The following is a 20,318-nucleotide window of genomic DNA, read 5'->3' as shown; positions in this document are numbered from 1 at the left end:
CAGCTGTGATGGCTCCTGCCGGTCGCGTCACGAGATCGTGTTTGGTGCCAATGATGGCACCAGACGTATCTGTACGTGCCTCTTAATTAGTAATCACCCAGTGACTCGCTCAGTGTAGCGTATTGACTCTAAGTGACACCTGCAGTGAAATGAGTTAACATAAGGCTTTTCTTTCAAAAACATGTACAACGTTTCCCGCATCAACCACTCCAGTTCTCGCTAGCAAGGCTGTTACTACACGGTGGCGCGAAATGGGTGTAAGAAAGTTTCTGTCCACTGCGACACAACTTGTGGTGATAGATTCTTGTTACCCTATTTATGCTACAACACACAACCGGAAATTTAACACTGAAGGTTTTCAAATTCCTTTCCTCTGCAGCAGTGAATGTGTACAGCCTTCAACTGAATTCAGTGATGACTATCTGAGGAACAACATTTTAGATTCCACAAATCTCTCTAGGAACTGCGGTACCATCATCATGGAGTGTCAGTGTTTGCAGGTGCCTCTTTGAAGACTCTGTCCGTCAGATAAACTCCTAAGAAATAATCACACTGAGAGCGGGACTATGAGGGGGCCATTCCACACCATCCCCATTGAATGCTAAGGCGTCCAGGGCAGTCATCTGATCGGGAACGTCTCCCAAAATAAATCAAAGACGTCTACAGTTCTCGATTCCACATGAACCAGTAGTTTCGGAGAATTCGTCCGCGCAATGCAGTCGGTACAAATTAATGTTCCAGCAGTCTCTACTTGTCTGCTGTGAAAGATCACTCAAAAACGGGCCCTATAATGCACTGTGTACTGGTTGCGCACCAAACTATGAATTTTTGTTGATGTGGTAAGCCGCAGCTTCAATGTGTGGATTCTCAAGTAGACCAGTGGCGCTAGTTCTGTTTCTTGACGTACCCATGGAGATCGAAGTGTTCGTCATCAATGAGACAGATGTGATGTTCCATTTTCAAAGCCATCAATCATCTCATTTCGAAAAGAATATCGCCGCTCCACGTCTCTAGTCTTAAAAGGTTGACACTGTTGAATGTTGTGAGGGAAAAATGTTAAGCTCTTCTTTCATTATTATCTGTAGAGATCATCGTGACATCTTGAGTTGCTGTGCTGCGTGTCTTCCTTGACGTTTAAAGTGGTTCAAATGGCTCTGAGCACTATGGAACTTAACATCTCAGGTCATCAGTCCCCTAGAACTTAGAACTACTGAAACTTAACTAACCTAAGGACATCACACACATATATGCCCGAGGCAGGATTCGAACCTGCATCGGTAGCGGTCGCGCGGTTCCAGACTGAAGCGCCTAGAACCGCTCGGCCACCGACTGCCGGCTTCCTTGATGTGGTGGACTGCTCATTCTCTAGAGTTACAACACATGCTGGTCGTCCTCGTTCGCCCTTCCTGTTATCATGTTGGGATCTTGGCTTTTCATAACAATTCATCAACATGTTAAAAACAGAGAAAACATCACACAAAATCTGTGTCAGAGGATGTTTAAATTTTATCATCACAATTTGACTTCAGTTCCGTTCCGTTCCGAGAAATGGTCATTCCGCATGAGGCTGTTCTTGGACAAAATTTGCTGGTGAATGCACGCCTCACCACAACGATACGTCCAGAATTGGCGCAAAATGTATTTACGATCAAAAAACGCTGTTCCAATGTTAGTACTTCCATTCTGAAGTGTGAACTGAGACTTTGCTGAGTGAGCTATAGAATTTTCGGAGCTACAGTGCAACAATATCGCAAGGAGAATGATCTACGGCATACAATTAAACGATAGTAGACAAATACTATCTAACACCTGTTTTGCCCCGCCCTCTAGGTATTAATGACGTGTACACGTGATCTTAGGGAATCAGAACCCCGTGTAGCTGTCCAGAGTTTCTGAATGCTACCAGCTCACTCCCAGTGTAAATAATTACCGTCCAATGTGTTCAAATGAATTGAAAGACGGGATGCAGTTTGATTACATTAGCTTTGAGCGACAACTAGAGTACGACACGATCGTCTAATGTCTGCAAGTTTCGAGCCACAGCTTTTTATAACTATAGAACCATATCATTTTAGTTTGTGGAACATTAATGTACAGTCAAACGTCTTTCCTTTTATGTGTCATTGTTAATGTATATCTATCGCTAAAAATTCTCAATTTTTTCATTAAATAAGAAAAAGTGACTAAGCGCTTTGGCGAGATTTGAGCAGTTTTAGACATTTACTGCGGAAATAAGTAGTCACTGTAATCTTAAAATACAAATTTTTCTCTATAAAATTTCGATGATCTCAACTTCTATGCTTATGACCGCGAGAATAGTCTTCAATATAGAAAACAAAAGTTGCAGTGGAAATATAGTGATATGAAAAAATTACATTTCTGCGAAATACTTATATTTATTATAGTAATTACCATAATCAAAAATAGTCAGACTCAGTTCACCTCTTTTTCTGCCTCGTGATGACTGGGTGTTGTGTGATGTCCTTAGATTAGTTAGGTTTAAGTAGTTCTAAGTTCTAGGGGACTGATGACCATAGATGTTAAGTCCCATAGTGCTCAGCCATTTGAACCATCAGTTCACCTCAACTACAAGAATGACTGACGCTGATTTGGTTCCGAATAGCAGAGAACCAAATAGGAGGTCAAAGTTCGCGCGAATGCTAAGTAAGATAGCAGCCATCAGTCTGTATCCTCTGCCAAACATCCAGCAAAGCATCTATTTGCATTGTTTATTTGCTACAAAAATGTCACAATTAATTTCATTTGTATCAGAATAACTTAAATGAAGCTATTATCCTACGGTAAAGACTACACAGCTTCAATAGGAAATACGAGACAACACAATTGGGGTTTGGATCGTAGGTTAACCCAGTTTGATATTTGTCAGAGCTTATAAAATGAATGCGTTCTGATCTTACAATTATATCATATTCCTCTACGTAATGCGAGTATCACCACACTAAATTGTAATGTAAAGTTACGATTTACGTATTAAATCTTGTACGTTATTTCACTACAGAGATATCGCACATGACCATCACTTAATATTTTTACCTTCACATTTATTTTCCTTCGTTGACGAATTGTAATTAGGGTCACATGACAAAAGAAATTGTCTCCCCGTGCGTTGATGTAAAACACTACTTTCGTTTTTATAACAGCAAATTTGTTACAAATTTTTATCAGTTACATTTATTTTGCGTTCGACGAAACCCGCAAAATAATTGCCAGTGCCAGACGCATTTCGTTTGCTTCTTCATTGCATCTGACGCCTTAATAAGATTCTCACGTGAGCCGCTGCAACGATTTGAAACAGCTCTAGGTAATTCAGTGAGCCAGAATCAAATTTAATTTGCAATTTATTTGCCAATACATAGCTATAGGCCACTCACAGAAAACATAAAGTTTAAGACGTGAAATGTAAGTAAAAAAAAGCAAGGAAAAAAACACACTTGACAATGGAAACTAATTTCTGGAACGCGCCGTGTGCGGATTAAATGAAACAAATGAAAAATATATATTGACAGTAGAAATGATTTCTAATAAAAGCTACATCACTATTTTAGAATCGTATGCTTCCGAAACTATTTTATAAATGAAAAAATAAAATGTACAACACGTACACAAATTTTGTAAACTCTTGAGTGTCGCCGTGGCAAGGATGGACAAGGTTCTCATTATAGGAAAGCACGCTGTAAAACCATTTCTGCGACACAAGGTTGTGAAAGTTGACCACACTCTGTGGCTGAGACCACTGATGTGACTCAGCATGGCAGTCAAGATGTGTGATACCTTTTAAACGTTCCTCATGTCGTACAGTCAAAATGTCAGCCTGTCGCGTGTTAAAATTAGGACAAGGCTTCATACCGCTTTGATTATGATGACCAGAAACCGATAAAACTTTGTTGCCCAGCAGCTTGTTGTAGCTGTTCTAATTCAAAAGTACAAATCATTTCAGCCATACGATGCGTTTTCTCGTAATTAAAGTAACCGTGGTATTTCTCGTTCAACTTTGGCTCACAATTCACGCATAGGATGGCAAGTGGCCAGGTAGCACGTTTCAGTTCCTACACCACCCACTAGTGTGAACTCTTCGCCAATTGTAATTAGACAACTTTGTTGGCATTATTAAGCGCGGATCCGTTACTTGGAGCTTTGCTGCAGGTTTCTATGTGAAATAGTTCCCTTTACAGTCTTCAATAGAAAACGGACCATAAAGGACTAGCGTTTTAATCTTTCAACAGTTTCAAACACGTAGGGGAGGGAATCATTGGGACCAGAAATTACACACGCCAACTGCGCTACCTATGCAGCGGTACACCAACGGAATGAGGCATGTACTTCACTGGATCGCCTCTGAAAAGCCTGGACTATTTACGACCATGTCACAGACCCCTTAGCTGTATAAAATCAGTGAAAACTTTGAATACTAGTCCACATTCTTCGTAAATCTGATCCACCTCAACTGACACATCAAGTGACTAATTACGTGTGGTAATCTTGAGTTAAATAAATATTTGGTCCTCGGGAGTCACACTGTCCAATTAAGCAACAATATTGTGTACGTGAGTGAAGTGAAGCATAATCCTCTCGACAGGGTTTCATGGTGGTCCACGCCATTGCTGGCGGCACTGGGTCCGGCGTGGGATCTCTGATCATGGAACGCCTCTCGGATCGCTACCCCAAAAACATCGTCAACTCTTACAGCGTGTTCCCGAACCAGGATGAACTAAGGTACGTAGTCTTTCGTAGCCGGTGACATAGATTAAAAGTTTCGTTAAGCCTCAAGTGTATACACAGAAGCTCCTTGTAGTAGTTCTGTAGATCAAAAAGAAGTAGAGTGGTAAACCTTCCACTAACAGCACTAGTTTCTGCTTGCAAATCGGCTGATTTATAAATAATTATGAATCTACTTTATTCGTGTAACGTTATGCTTGACAATGTTGCAGCACATGGTCAAATCAAATTACGACAGTAAGTTAGTTATTTACATATCCCGTAAATGATTTGTATAATATGTCCTAATGCTGTCGAACTAGTCAGTTATTAACTTTTATAGCTAACTACCTGCTACATAGCTATACATGAGTATTTATAATGACAACAGCAGTTTAATGACAGTGACAAGTACGTTAGTCCTCCAAAATGGAGTTGCTGTAGGTCTCCAAAAATAATTTTGCTACGTGAATACAAATATTGTTAATAAGTGAGCGTTTAGATTGGTGGCAACGAAGACGTCTGTTCTCGCATGCAAACAATCATAAAAGGGCCGGGTGATACTATGCGATAGAGCGTCCCAAGATTTTTTTATTTATTTTTATTTACACATCAAATACCGTAGCACCAAATTGAGGAGCAAATCTCCGAGGTCATGGAACGTGCCAGCACATGAGATTACAACATAAAAGTAATAAAAGATAAAAATAAATGTTTATGAACCCGAAAAAAGTCACTCCATAAGTTTAAGTAAACGTACTCAACAATACAATAAGAATCAGCTTAATTTTTCAAGGAACCCCTCGACAGAATAGAAGGAGTGACCCATGAGGAAATTCAGTTTCGATTTGAAAGCGCGTGGATTACTAGTAAGATTTTTGAACTCCACTGGTAGCTTATTGAAAATGGATGCAGCAGTATACTGCACACTTTTCAGCACAAGAGTTAAGGAAGTCCGATTCAAATGCAGGTTTGATTTCTGCCGAGTATTAACCGAGTGAAAGCTGCTTATTCTTGGGAATAAGCTAATATTGTTAACAAGATATGAGATTAAGGAATATTTATATTGAGAGCTGATTGTCAAAATAACCAGACTAGTGAACAGGCGTCGACAAGAGGTTAGCGAACATACACCAATTATTCCCCGAACCGCCGATTTCTGAGCCAAAAATATCCTTTTAGAGTAGAATGAGTTACCCCAAAATATAATACCATACGACATGAGCGAAAGAAAATAAGCAAAGTAGATTAATTTTCGTGTCGAACGATCACTCACTTCTGATACCGTTCGAATAGCAGAAAGTCTCGATTACCGTGACAAATGAATCAGGAATAGTAAAAATGTTCCAACTTTTGTAAAAATTCAAATATTGTACTTGCAGGCCAGCACTTTTCTGCCGCAAAAAATCGCAGTAGCACAGGAATCAACGGGCACTAGTTAGTTTACACTAAAGTTACACCAAATATAACTGCGAGTTGTAACTGATGGTGTCCTGTCTCATGGAGCCTGGGGTGGGACGGGGTGTCATGGGCGAAGGTACTTTGGAATAGACTGCCCCCTCACCCCCCCCCCCCGCCCCCCCCAGATCTCCGCCGTACACGTGTGCGTAGATCACTCGCATAGAGACAGTACCTCTCCTCATCACCGAAGACATCAGCGCGAGATTCTAGTCTCCAGTGACTCTTCCAAGGCACCACAGTAGCTGTGGTTGGCGGTGTCGTGGTGTCAGTAGTAGCCCGGTCAGACGCACATTTGATCTTAGTTTTGCTGCAAGCAGGCGGCTGCCAATGAGACTCGGTAGCACAGCAGATGCAACATCTACTGGGATTTCTTCATTGGATTTTGTTCGCTCGGCTACCGCTACGGGCACGATACGTCGATTTTGATGTGCGTCTGTACTGCACTGATGTCCAGAACATAGTCTACGTGTGTGAGAATGTTCAACCTTTATAAAATGAACATAAGACATGCGTTCCAGTGCGGTTTTCTTATCCAAGTATATACAGGAATAAGCACCGTAATTTACGAATGGACTGGATTTTCTAAATTTGCTTTCGGGTTTGTAATCTGCTCTTCAAAAATCTTTAAACCCTGTTTGCTCCTTGATTTCATGTTTTTTTTTCTCCTAATCAGTTTCGCAGTTACGTTATAATTTAACTCTACCGATGAATTCAAATTTAGGTTTACCGACCTCCTGAAATAGGCAACGGCCTTGCTGCAGTGCATACACCGGTTCCAGTGAAGTTCAGCGCTGTGGGGCGTGGTCGGCGCCTGGGTGGTTGACCATCCAGGCCGCCATGCGCTGTTGCCATTTTTCGGAGTGCACTCAGCCCCGTGATGCCATTTGAGGAGCTACTCGACCGAATAGTAGCGGCTTCGGTCAAGAATACCATCATAACGACCGGGAGAGCGGTGTGCTGACCCTACGCCCCTCCTATCCGCATCCTCCACTGAGGATGACACAGATGTCGGATGGTCCCGGTAGGCCACTCGTGCCCTGAAGACGGAGTGACCTTCTGAAATCAGCATTACTGGGTTGAAACATATTTTGTCATATGATAGCAAGGTGGCACAATTGTGTCGTGAAATGGTGTATATACTACAGCAACACTGTTTTGAGTTCCCTCAGAATATCTCTATTTATAATATTTGCCTAGTGGCTTCAAATAAAACAAAATAAACTCAAAGGAATGGTATAATACAGATTGTATTTTACACCTGCTCGTTTTAAATTAACAAATGCTTATGTGAACCTGTTTGGTATTGAACATTCCATCGCCTAGTTCGGCCTCACGACTTGTACACGAACATGCTGTCGAAGTGCCATAATGCTTTCCGGCAGTCCACATACGTATTTCGCCACCCTGGCGAATGTTTCAGGACGCAGGTCTGCTGCAGCGACGTGGTGGTGCAGCCGTACAACTCGCTGCTGACGCTGAAGCGTCTGGTGCGCAACGCGGACTGCGTCGTCGTGTTGGACAACACGGCTCTCAACAGGATCGCGTGCGATCACCTGCAGATCGCAAACCCGTCCTTTGAAGACATCAACAGCCTCGTCTCTACTGTGATGTCTGCTGGAACCAGCACGCTCAGGTCAGTAGCCGGCGTCTCATAATACACGTAACTTAATTGAAAAGTAGCTTAGAAATTGTTTCTCGTATCACAAAATCGGGAATGCGAATGAAGGTATTATTTTAATCCAAACAAGCTTTATTTGCGTACTGCAGTGGCATGTAGGGCCCATTTATAATAAGGAGTAAGTAAATTATTAGAAACCCCACAGTTTCATCGAGCTAAGCATGTTGTTTTCAAATTATATTCAAGTTTAGTCTGGCGGTTACTTGCATCCTTTAGAGTACTCCCGAACATAAGACTGTTACAGATTACGATGTCGAATATTCATACACAATTCAGTTACTGAGACACAAGACTAATCCAGAATCTGTGCTAAAAATGGGTTAGCATGAAGGGTTGTAGGGGGGCGGGTGCGGTGGGGGCCGCGAGTGCGATATCTCATATCTCAGATTAGTTTGTAGGAGGTTCGAAATGGAACAAATGAAGCAACCCTTTTTTTACAAAATAAAACCCAGAACTACTGAATAATTCTGTTCATTATACCAATTAAAATGAAAATTGTCATACTGGATGGTCATAATTAAACTGACGGTATTCCGAGTGCTGCTGCACGGGCTGTATACGCCGTAGGACGCTGAAACATCGTTGGTATGTTCAGTAAATGGCGCGCTCTCGGTGTGTGCTGAAGAATAATAGTTCGACTTTCTGCCATCTGGTGAAAATACTTTTTTAAATTTTTTTAGGATGTTGCGTATTTGCACCGATTAACTATTACACCTACAATGATTCAGTATGTGCGATGTACAAATCCCGTACTGCAGCTTTCGGTACACCACCAATTTAATTATAACCACCCGGTACCATGAACACCATGACAGAACAGAACCAAGGTGACATTTTACTATTTTTAGGCCTTTGGCGTATGTAGATTAAAAAATCGTTGTTATGCTGATTTCTTTTCTGCAGAGATAAAGGCATTCCTACATAATAAAGAGTGGTGGGAGTACGTGATGGCTACTGGATGTGTCTAACGTCACTGAAACTTTTAGGTGAAGATCGAAAACAACATTCCCTGAGGACATGCCATACGGCTTATGGCCAACTTTCAGTCTTTGAAAAAGGACTAACCATTATCATAAGCCGCTTCAGTCTGGAGCCGCGAGACCGCTGTGGTCGCAGGTTCGAATCCTGCCTCGGGCATGATTGTGTGTGATGTCCTTAGGTTATTTAGGTTTAATTAGTTCTACGTTCTAGGGAACTGATGACCTCAGAAGTTGAGCCTCATAGTGCTCAGAGTCATTTGAACCATTATCATAAGGGATATGAGAGCATCATGTCGACAGATCGCACAGACGGTTGGCTGTGCTACAATGGCTACAGGACTAGTGGTGACGATACAGACCCAGCACGAAAGCGCATCAAGAGGAGAAAGTACTGCTCCTTCAGGAGGGACTATAGCACTGGAGGATCGTACCATGGTCCGGGTGGCTCTGACGAATAGACGAATGTCAGCGGCTGAAACCTGGGAAGTGTGACACCACGAACCGTGAGGAAAGGTTTACTCAAAGTTAGATTCAGATACCGAGTTACTGTACTGTACTTAGCGTACTACACTATCAAACTTTCAACTGGTATGTGATGCTGCAGCTATCGAAGAAACTCTTGGTATACTGCTGTTAGCTATAAAGATGAAACTATGCATTAGTGAAAATGACTGTACAGAAAGATATTCTAACCGAAGTTCCGACAGACAGTACTGCAGATATTTAATAACCATGAACAGACTTGTGCGTCATAGTGTACCACTTCACACACACGCCAGTTAATAGCCAAACACACAGAAGTCCAGTGTGAGCTGTAATTATTGTATGGGCGCCAGGTGAAAGTGGCGCAGTACACTGGCTGTATGACATCCACGCTGTCATTTGACAAGCCATAACTTGATTAAGCCATATGGCTATAGAGTGGAGAGACCGAGCGTTGTTAGTGAAATTGTTTTCTGCGAACGGCAGCAACTGCAGTCCTGCATTGAGAGATTATCGCTCACCGAAAGGTCTGAGGAGAGGTCCAACGTCATTAACTGGTTTAAACAAGATGAAATTCGACAACATGGGTGAACTTGGTGTTTCACCTGGAAGATGAAGGTGTCCTATACTGATGGAAGCTATCGGTGAGGTTGCTGTTGCTGTAACGGACGATTTAGCACATAACTCCCACAGTACTAATGCTCCTGCATTGTCACTATAACTGTTTCCCAATGGTCAACAGTACGCATTGTTTTGTGGTCCGTTTTACACTGTTAATCCTACAAGATTCAGACGGTGAAGCAACTGAAACCTCATGATACGCAGAAACGTTCTGATTTGTACTTCGGTTTCTGGCACGGATCGAAATTGATGACATGTGAACAGGCAATATTCTACGGCGTAACGAGGCACATTTTATACTACAGGGTGAATACTCAGAACTGCCAAATTTGGGTACTATTAAACCATGTGTTGTGCACGAAGAGCCACTGCATTCGCCGTGTTGGACGGTATGGCGCGGATTTACAAGCAGCTTTATTCTCGGTCCATTCTTCTTTGAAAAGAATACGCCCAGAGGACCTGTCACGTGTGCGATGACGTGTACACGTTACCGAGACTTCCTTTTACAGCATCTGATTCCTGCTCTGGCAGACCGAAACTGTTTGGAAAGCGTCGAATGAAAATTTGTACCAAGTCCAGGATTTGAACCCTGGCCCCCTGCTCACGAGGCAAATGCAGTAAGACTACGCCATCCTAGCGCAGTGGTGTTGCACAGTTTCATGGACTACCCTAACATGCCTTCCTCTTCGATCCGAATTCCCATTCATGCCTCATTCCACCTAAATTCGAACAGTATTGCAGAGGCTATCCAACTGTATAGGAATAGCACCTTAGCATCGACCGAAATGGGGTATTATGTCTTAAACCCAGGCACAGGTGCTTTAATCAAATGAAACTGCATGATCCCAGAGACCTTTTAAATTCTCAAACATCTGTCATGTATATATGCCGACCGAAACGACGAATGCAAATTTGTACCAAGCTAGGATTCAGGCAGAATCTCATCTTTCATTCGATGCTGAGGTGCTATTCGAGTACAGTTGGATAGCCTCTGCAATACTGTTCGAATTTAGGTGGAATGAGGCACGAATGGGAATTTGGATTGAGAAGGGAGGCATGTTAGGGTAGTCCATGCCAGGAAGGCGTAGTGATCAGTGGCTCTGCCTACTGAGCAGGAGACCTGGGTTCGAATCTTGGCCTCACCAAAAATTTAAAAATTTTCATTCGTCGCTTCAGTCTGCATACACACATCATGGATGTTTCGAACTTGAAAAGCTCCGTGGAACCATACGGTTTTACTTTATATGTCGAAACCACAGTTTTCACCCAAAGTGGGGCATCACCTCATGTCACTCTCTCCATGACAGATCTACTTAATGCAACCTCTCACGAATGTGTCATCTCAAGAGGTTTTCCAGATGCATGGCCTGCAAGATCGCCTAATCTGAATCCACGTGATTTTTGGTTCCGGGGATATCTAAAAGACCGCTTTTACCAAGGACACGTTCGATCTCTACCTCATCTGATCTGATGGCCAGTACACAGGAATACTTCGGTCAGATTGCACCAGAACTGCCGATCAAGTCGATTTTTGAATGCAGCATCTCATCGACGTCTCCGGTGCTCACATTGAACAAATTGTCTAAGCGCCGGTTAACAATAAAATCAACATTATGCCTTTCTCACTTGTTTGACCTTTCCTGTCCACGTCCCGTTCATAATCCATCTCGTATGGAAACATTTTTAAACGTCTGTCTTGCATTCGCAGCGTCAGGTTTGCACCTGGTGGCCAAAGTTGCAACTCTATTTTTTCCAGCGTAAATCAGTTCCGCGTTAATGCATTAGCATATCTACCAAGTTACACAGCCATATGATAATTACTTCGCACACTGTGAGTAGATGCATGTAATTATAATCAGTTGGTGCTATTGCTACCGCTCTGTAATATGTATCTGTTACCTAAATAGTAACTACTTAGAGAGTTTAGTTTCTCAGAGATGAATATCTTAATGTTAGGAAGGTAAGTTTAATAGACTTGCGAACACTTTCTATATTTACAGGTTAGTGGTTTTTGACATTGGGTGATAACACAGGACGAAGCATCATTGAAGGTACAAAGCTTCTGAAAGCTTTTAGAACCCAAAGCGACCTGATATCTTCAATTGCTAGAAGAGAGAAATTCTTTTGGGTGCATTTGCTATAAGTCAATATCCATTATAAGTCTTGGCTTTCTTCGAACTGATAGTGAAATGATAAGTCTGTCTTTGTGGTGGGCAGGATGTGGGCTATGTTAGTGAAGATCATAGTTTTTATCCTATACATCATTTCAAAGACCAAATATCTTAGACACCTTACAATCAAAACCAAATGTAAATATGCTGTCTCGTGTCACAAAACCAGGCACGTTGAATTTCCGAAAGATGTATATGTCATTTAAGTTTAGAAAGAAACCAAAGATGTGCTATAATCTGCTACGCACTATCTTCGTATCTCCGCAACCGAAGTCATTGACGCAAGTAAGGCTCGTTTCAGTAGTAACAGTTTTTCATGACAGATGTAGAAGAAATTTCTAGTCTATGAATTTGACCAACAAGATTAATAGCTTGACACTGCACACGATCACCAATATGTCAGTCAGTGTCTTGGAATACAGTGATTCTGTATGTGACGTCGAGGATGGTGATGCATCAGTCGAATGGTGATAAATTCTGTGGCCTTCTGTATTTTCCGACAGGAGCAGGCTATGTGATTGTCAGTTGCCTCTCTCTGCGGCCTTATAACTCCACTCACATATTAACGGCAAAGGCACTACACCTATCCCTCGCCGCAGTCATCTATACAATACAGATATCTATTTGGCTCTTCACTGACAGAACAAAGGATGGCAACAGCAAACGACAACCTTCAGGACCTTGGCAAAGCTGAGAGCAGTGTTCCTACATTCACCTCGAGATAGCGGTTTGAATCATTTTCTGACTTTGTCTTTTGGTTTCCTCTTCCAGAAAACTTATGGATTTCGCAATTTTCATGCATTGTGTCCACGACGAATGGTCAGTATTCAGGGATATGACTCTAGCGATCATTTGGGGCCAAGAGAGCTAGTAAACATCATCTCTGAACTGCATACCTTAACAGCTATGAGTACTACTTCATCTTCGATACTGTGAAAAAAAAAATCTCGTGTACTGTAAGCTCTCTGCTTTCCATGTTTACAAAGGTGCTAGTATGGACCAAAACAAAGAAAACAATGTCCAGTAAAAATGGGCTTTAAAATACATATCTTAAGAGCCATGAATACTTGTTCAGTAGAAGAGACGTTTTTACAATACGGCAGCGAAGATGAGCAAGTGTTCATATTCTTAAGGTACGCAATTTAGAGCTCGTGTCTGATGGACACATTGTTCTTGTTTCGACCCATGCAACCACCTCGCACAATATGGAAAGCAGAGTCTGTCACAGAAGGGATGTGTTTCACAGCATAGAAGATGAAAAAGTGCTCATAGCTCTTATGGTATTGTAAAGGGTCCTTAGGCCCTTAGTGTAACTTTGCGCTCGGCACAGGTCGATAGGGCGAACAATCGATTGTAACGTGTTGCGAGAGCGAGTATCGAGATGCGCCAGAGTGGTTGGCGGGAATGGTGTTTGTGTGGAGGTCATTATTGGAATACAGGGTTTTTAACCGAGGAGGGTGTCACCATTGCCGTGGTTAGACCCCTAAATAATAAATAAATACTGGGAAAGTGAAGAAGTATCATTATGAAAGTGATCAGTGACGTTACTAGTTCCGATATTTAGTTTCGCGTCTACCGCGCCAGCCTAACCTTGGATTGCAGTGTTGTATGCAGTGATGGATTAGCGTGTGACGATAATGGCAAATGAAGAAAGCCTGTGCTGAGATTAGCCGTAATTAGATATGTACGACGAAGGCAGTGGCTGTCTCCTTTTTGTGTTTTGAGGAGAATATAAGTTCGTAATTAGTAAAACTGTGTTGGTGTTCCTTATTACCATACATTCAGTATTATAGTTTTGAACAGGAGGAACTGGAAAGTAACTACTTCCGTAGCAGTCAATTCCGATTACCATCCCCATTAGGTTCACGGTCATGTTAATATTAAATATTGGGCTGCTATTCGATCAGATCAGGTCGGGATTAGAAACGGAGGTGTTACAGTAAGCATTTCAGAGCCTATGTTTACCAGATTTTTTTGCTTCGAATGATAGTTCTTATCCTATCCTTGAATATTGATCATTCTTTCTGGTACACCCTGTACACATTCATATGCTTCTCCGACTTTCACGTTTTCCTCCTGAAAGCGCGAATGAAACAGTCGTCATGTAATGGTGTGTTCCGAACTTCATGATTGTCATCTTCTTGTCCAGCGATTAGCCTAACTGCCTGTTTCGTCGGCAAAGATTATTGTTGAGCCCATCTAATTTTGGACCTACCGAGGTTTCTTCTTCCTCTCGAGCTGTATCTCAACCATTGTTCCTCCACATATTTCCTCAGGTATTCTTCTCACGTGCTCTTTCCATCTGTTTCTTTATTTCTCTATTGTGTTGTTTATCCCTTCAAGACTCCAGTTCTTCTCTAATTTCTCCATTCCTAATCCGGTAGGCCTATTGGTTTGGGCAACCTTTCACTGTTCTTAGAAATCTCATTCCAGCTGTTGTATTTTACTTTTATTGCTATTTGTGAGAACCCAGGTTGCACTCGCGTGCATCAAATATGTCAGGACGATAGTTCTATAAAATGTTATCTTTGCTTCCTTTCAAACTCCGTTCTTTAAGGTTGTATTAATTGGGCCACATATAAACTGAACTCCGCCTTCGTAGTGGAATGATCATCGCTACTGACTGTCCTGTGGAATACCAGAGTCGATTCCTAATATTGCCAAGGATTTTTCCTTGTTGGGAGGTATGGAACGTGATGTCAGTTGAAGAGCTACTTTATCGACTGGTAGAGGCACCATGTCTGCTGCTTTGATAACTGCTGGGAGTGTGGTGTGTTGATTTCGCATCCACATGACTACGTTGTTTGATGGATGACATGGTCGCTCGGGTTCGATCAGCCCCTTTGTGGTCAGAATGGCGGTGCTCGTTGTTATACGAGTATACACTGAAATTGATGAAGTTTTTTGTATATATCTGTGTCATTCTCATGACTTCTTCCATTTCTTAAGTTGTTAAAACTGTTAACTTGTTCAATTATGGTGTTATTGACAAAAATTTGTATCAGATTGGCTCATCTCCTTTAATTGCGATTACATTCGTGTTATTAATTGACATTTCAATACTGTATTCTTTGTCCAGCAGGTTCAACTTGTGAATGGCCTATTGTAATTTATATTCATCGTCAATTACAATAAACTTATCATCTTCAAAAAGACAGGTATCTGTGATTCCATACTGTAATATCTGTAACCTACGACATACTTCTTCTTTCCATCTTCTTGACATTACATCATTGTATATAGTATACAATGTCGAGATAAACTGCTCCCTTGCCTAACATCCTGAATCACAAGCATCATATCTGAAATTCTTTCACCTGCTAATGATTATTTTTTTTTTGTGTGTGTGTGTGTGTGTGTGTGTGTGTGTGTGTGTGTGTGTGTGTGTGTGTGTGTGTGTGTAGACATTTTTCTGACTCTTTATGATGAAGTGTTTAGGACAGCCTTCTTCCTCTTGTATGCTCCATAGTATTTGTCTACATACACAATTGAAGGTTTTATGTAATCTATAGAGACTATATGCTTTTCCACATTAAAGTCTCACTTTTTCTTTATTAATTGTTTTGTAGTGAATAAACTATCTGCGTTCGATCGTCCCTTCCTCAAGCATTCTGTTTTTCTAAAGGGATTCTTTTACTTATATGTTCCGCACTTTAAATCCAGAATACTTTTGACTGTACGTACCTAGCGGTAACTTTACGAGACGATTTGAAATAGAATGAGGATGTGAAATCAATGACTGGCAAAATGTATAGGGAAAATAGGTATTTGGGATGATTCTTGGAAGTGCCGTGCATTTTTTTAAAAGATAGCAGCTTACAAAACTGTTTTGTAACCGATTTTAGAGTAGTGTTTTAGAGTTTGCGGTGGTTGTCAGTCTTATATGAAAGTGTAATAGTGGTGCTCACGAAACGTAAATCAGGATCGTTCGAAATAATTAGTTATCATGAAACTCTAAAGTAAATTGGCAGAAACAGAATTCCAAGGAGGAAAGAAAATAAATTTAACACTTAGATCGTACATCTCCAGTATGGATCATGAAGAAATAGTAAAACAGACTAGAGCGCATATAGCTGTGTGCATTAATCTTTTTTTCTAGTTTCATGTACGACTTGAACAGGGATGTAAAAAGGTAATATTGGTTCTAAGTGCCCTCCGAGATTCATTATGCACTGAATTGCGAAGTATGTATATGTATAGATGTAAGTAGAGTTCAATCGTACTGTTTGTCTAGTCCACATTAGAGAAATTACGAATATCACTCTTGGTATGACGATGAGACATTTACTCATTTACTCAAGAGAAGCTGACTAGTTTCTGTACGCGGTGGCTCAGTGTTTCCTAAGACACAACTCTATTCCCGGTCATCACAGATATTACTTTCGTGTCTTGATAGTTGTTAAATTATTTATCAGTCGTCTTCATTATTTACTAAGATTTTTATAATCGTAAGTGTTGAGTCATAAACTTCGACAAAGATAGATAAACATCATACATAAAGAAAGAGAATGTTGTTAGCTAATCGATTCTGAAGGATTTGTTCATTTATTGTAATATAATAGTGTGTCCTGAAGATTCTCTCTATAATACACTGCAGTACTCGGATTCTGAAAGCTGTCCAGACAATCTGTCTAAGAAGTAAAATCACATCGTCCAAAAAGCGAATCGCGCCATGTAGCAGAGAGCGCGTGTAAGCCAGAGAGATATTACAGGATAATGGATCACGCACAAACCACACACGTAGATAAGAATGTAAGTGCTGAACACGCCTTTGCTTTTGCTGTGTTATTAAGCGAGCAGTCCGTCATCACACGAGGGAAACCTACACGTGGAGCTGTTACTCGAAACTACTATCAGCTGGGCAGTGACTTGCAGCTTGAAATGTCACCACACTGAACCTCGAATGACGCCATGCAATGTTGTCGTTTTCATATACGAATTTAGGTTCTGATACGTAGTGCTGATGCAAGAATTACGATAGACACATGCACCATTAAAGGAGCTAGGTCTCGAGAGACATTCAGTTTAAAAGTCACTTTCTTCTGATAAGTATAACTAAAGCACGAACACATTGTGATTCAAACGAAAATCGTGCCTTCACTAAGGATTGCTTAGTAGTAAGTTGGCAGCATGGCAACTTGGACAGTAAGTCACCAACAGATGAGGGAGTTAATCTACACAGCTAGCAGCTGAAATTGCACTGCCGTGAAGACGACATGCGACGAACGTCAGACTGACATAAAGCGTAATTGATATAGGTTACGCAAATAGTCAGCATTTCAGTGTGTGTGCACGAAGTAGGAACAAGTAGCGCCATTTCCGATCTGTATGTGAGGGAAGTTTGAGCAGCAGATTTCTCACCCAAAAATCGTATTTAATTGTTGTTTGGCTGTGATAATATCATGCTATACCTCGTGTAAGGAAGAGGTAGCTGTACCGCCCCGTATCAGATTCGAAAGTAGCAGCATCGTGGCCTATAAAGACTGCGATTTAACATCGTTTCGTAAGATTGGGGCTCACGTTGATCGGAACCTCAGGCTTGTCAAGGGTATAGTCAATCGATGGGTTCAAAAAAACAACGACACGCTAGGTCTCAGCCGCCCTGCGTGATTTTATAGCGTACAAGAGAACAGACATATTATTCTCTCGGCCATACAGGATCATACGGCCACTTCAGGTACCGGCTTGTTAGAATTAAACTGACGGTTATCCAACTACTGCAGGAGGGACTGTACGTATTGCAGAACGCTGAAAAACTGTAAATAAGTTCATTAATCAATGCGCTCAAGGAGTATGCTGAAAAAAAAATGATTCCACTGTCTAGCACCAGCTGAAAATATGGCACTGAGAGCAGGTACAATATGGCGTAGATGCAGGAAAATGGAGAAGCGATCGAAACATGATAACAGTAGTTTTCGCATCATTATTAGTTACAACATGTGATCAGTATGTTCTGCCGACTCAGCAGAAAGCTGCACGCGTAATACGGTATGGCCGACAATTGCTTGCAGCCTATCGTTGTGATCAGAGCGATATGTGGTCGAATGCTATCCCTCAAATCAAGAAGAGTCCGCATACATCCCTGATAGATACGATCTTTCAGATATTACCACTTCCAGAAATCACATGGAGTTAGAGGGAGGATTTGGAAGGCAACACATCTTGAAATCGCCTAGATATGGGCCGGGCAGGGTGGCCGAGCGGTTCTAGGCGCTTCAGTCTGGAACCGCGTGACCGCTACGGTGGCAGTTTCGAGTCCTGCCTCGGGCATGGATGTGTGTGATGTCCTTAGGTTAGTTAGATTTAAGTAGTTCTAAGTTCTAGGGGACTGATTATCTCAGATGTTATGTCCCAAAGTGCTCAGAGCCATTTGAACCAGCCTAGATATGATGTGGTCGTTAACAAAGGTTTCTCGAAGCAAATTTTTCACATGGCAAGCGACATGCGGTGTGACCCCACCTTGCGTGAAAATAGTGGTGTGGAAACAGTTGCATATCTGGAATCATTTGTTGCACAAGGCGATCTTTATAGTGTGCACGTGTCACTATACACCTAACAGGCTAACGAAGTGTCATCTAAAAAAAACAATACCTAGAAAGCGGGAACGTGTGCAAGCACTCCACACAGTCACATAAACTGAGAGAAGTGGATGTTCCTGCTTAGCTTGTGGCGAAGTAGAAGTCCATATGCAACAGTTCTGTGCGCTCACGGCATCGTACAGAGTAGAATGTGCCTCGTCCGTCCAAAGAATATTCTCGACATCTTATGCCTTCCATGGGTGCCAAAGAATCTTGGGGGTTCATTTGGTGTCCTTTCTGAATCTTGTAGGGATACCAGTGTAATTTGTTGCCCAAGGGAGAGACAATTCTCGTGACACAGGTCGACTGTAGTTACAGCAGTTTCAACTGCCATGCAAATGGGCCGCCTCCTTCTCATTGCTGCACCACCTAATTGACCTGTTTCTTCAGATTTACTGATCATATTCTTTAGCCTAATTATTGACATGGAGTTTCTTCGCAGCTGTTTTGCCGGCGATATTCTCGGAATGCAGCGCTGTTGTTGCTGCCGTTCTAGTAAAACAACTTCACCAGGAGTGCACGGTCTTTATTCTCAGTAACCACTGCATTTCGTACCAAAAACGGCAACCTTCTTAACGCTTTATACCAACAGTCATTCCCCTAAAACAAAAACAACTCGCATCATCAAGTGAGTAAACAGCTCACTGACATCAAAACAGGAAACATGTCACATTCAGACTTCTTACAGCGTCATATTTTTACCAAGTGGCAGGAAACATGTCACATTAAGACTTCTTACAACGTCATATTTTTACCAGGTGGCAGAAAGTGGAACTGTTATTTATTTCAGGCTACTGCGTGAGCGCACTGATTAATGAACATACCTACGATGTTTCAGTATCTTGGGACGTTTACAACCCGTGCTGCAGTACTCGGAACGCCGTCAGTTTAACTGTAACCACGCGGCACCTTGAGTCACGAAATGAGCTTGTTTACAACAAGACGAATATCCTCACGGACAGTAGAGCAACACCTGAAGTGCCACAGACTCTCAGCTTGGCGACCATTGTTGCTCCTTCTGTCGACGCACCAGCAGGGGAACATCACCGACAGTAGTGCACACAACAACTCTGAACACAGGATGCCTCCAAGCCGACTTTTCAGACGAATCCTTGTTCTATGTACAGCACCACAGTAGTGCAGAGGCCCCTAGGAGAACTAACGTTGCTACCTTGCATTCGTCGTCGTCATATGGGTCCAGCAGCTGGCCTGATTGTATCGGGTGCCATTGGGTACACAGCGTGATCACCTCTGATTTCTACAGCCGGTCGTTTGTGCAGCAACCGCTGCTGTTTTGACGTATTAATGCTGGTAGCTGTACCCTGTCTTCAACATCTTCGTGCCATTATCTTTCAGTAAGGTAAAGCCAGATCACATGTTCCACATTCTGTGTGACCGAACGCAACAGAAGATGTTCGGGTGTTACCCATGCCAACGTGTTCTCCACAACCACCATCCACTGAAAACATCTCGTCACTAGTTAATGAGAGACTGGCATGGCACCAGTCACCATTCACTGTCACTAATGATTTGTGCCATGGAATTGAAGCATTTTGGAATAACATATCCTTACTACCTATGCGTATATTGAGTCGATGTCCAGTAAATTTAATAAATTATTCAGTCGGAG

The 20,318-nt window shown here is 41.9% G+C and overlaps 1 protein-coding gene across 1 annotated transcript in view; it reads left to right on the top strand.

Moving 5' to 3' along the window:
* The window catches only part of LOC126336292 (tubulin gamma-1 chain-like), a 68,320-nt gene that overhangs the window by 12,860 nt on the left and 35,142 nt on the right, over nucleotides 1–20,318 (top strand). Inside the window, exons 5-6 of the mRNA XM_049999825.1 lie at nucleotides 4,598–4,734; nucleotides 7,616–7,810. Coding sequence (XP_049855782.1) covers nucleotides 4,598–4,734; nucleotides 7,616–7,810 — 332 coding nt within the window. The remainder of the gene's footprint in view (nucleotides 1–4,597; nucleotides 4,735–7,615; nucleotides 7,811–20,318) is intronic.

This window comes from Schistocerca gregaria, chromosome 2 (assembly GCF_023897955.1).
Source record: "Schistocerca gregaria isolate iqSchGreg1 chromosome 2, iqSchGreg1.2, whole genome shotgun sequence".
Classification (NCBI taxonomy): domain Eukaryota; kingdom Metazoa; phylum Arthropoda; class Insecta; order Orthoptera; family Acrididae; genus Schistocerca; species Schistocerca gregaria.
Note: the sequence above shows the minus strand (reverse complement) of the source record. Positions and strands in the feature narration are given on the sequence as shown.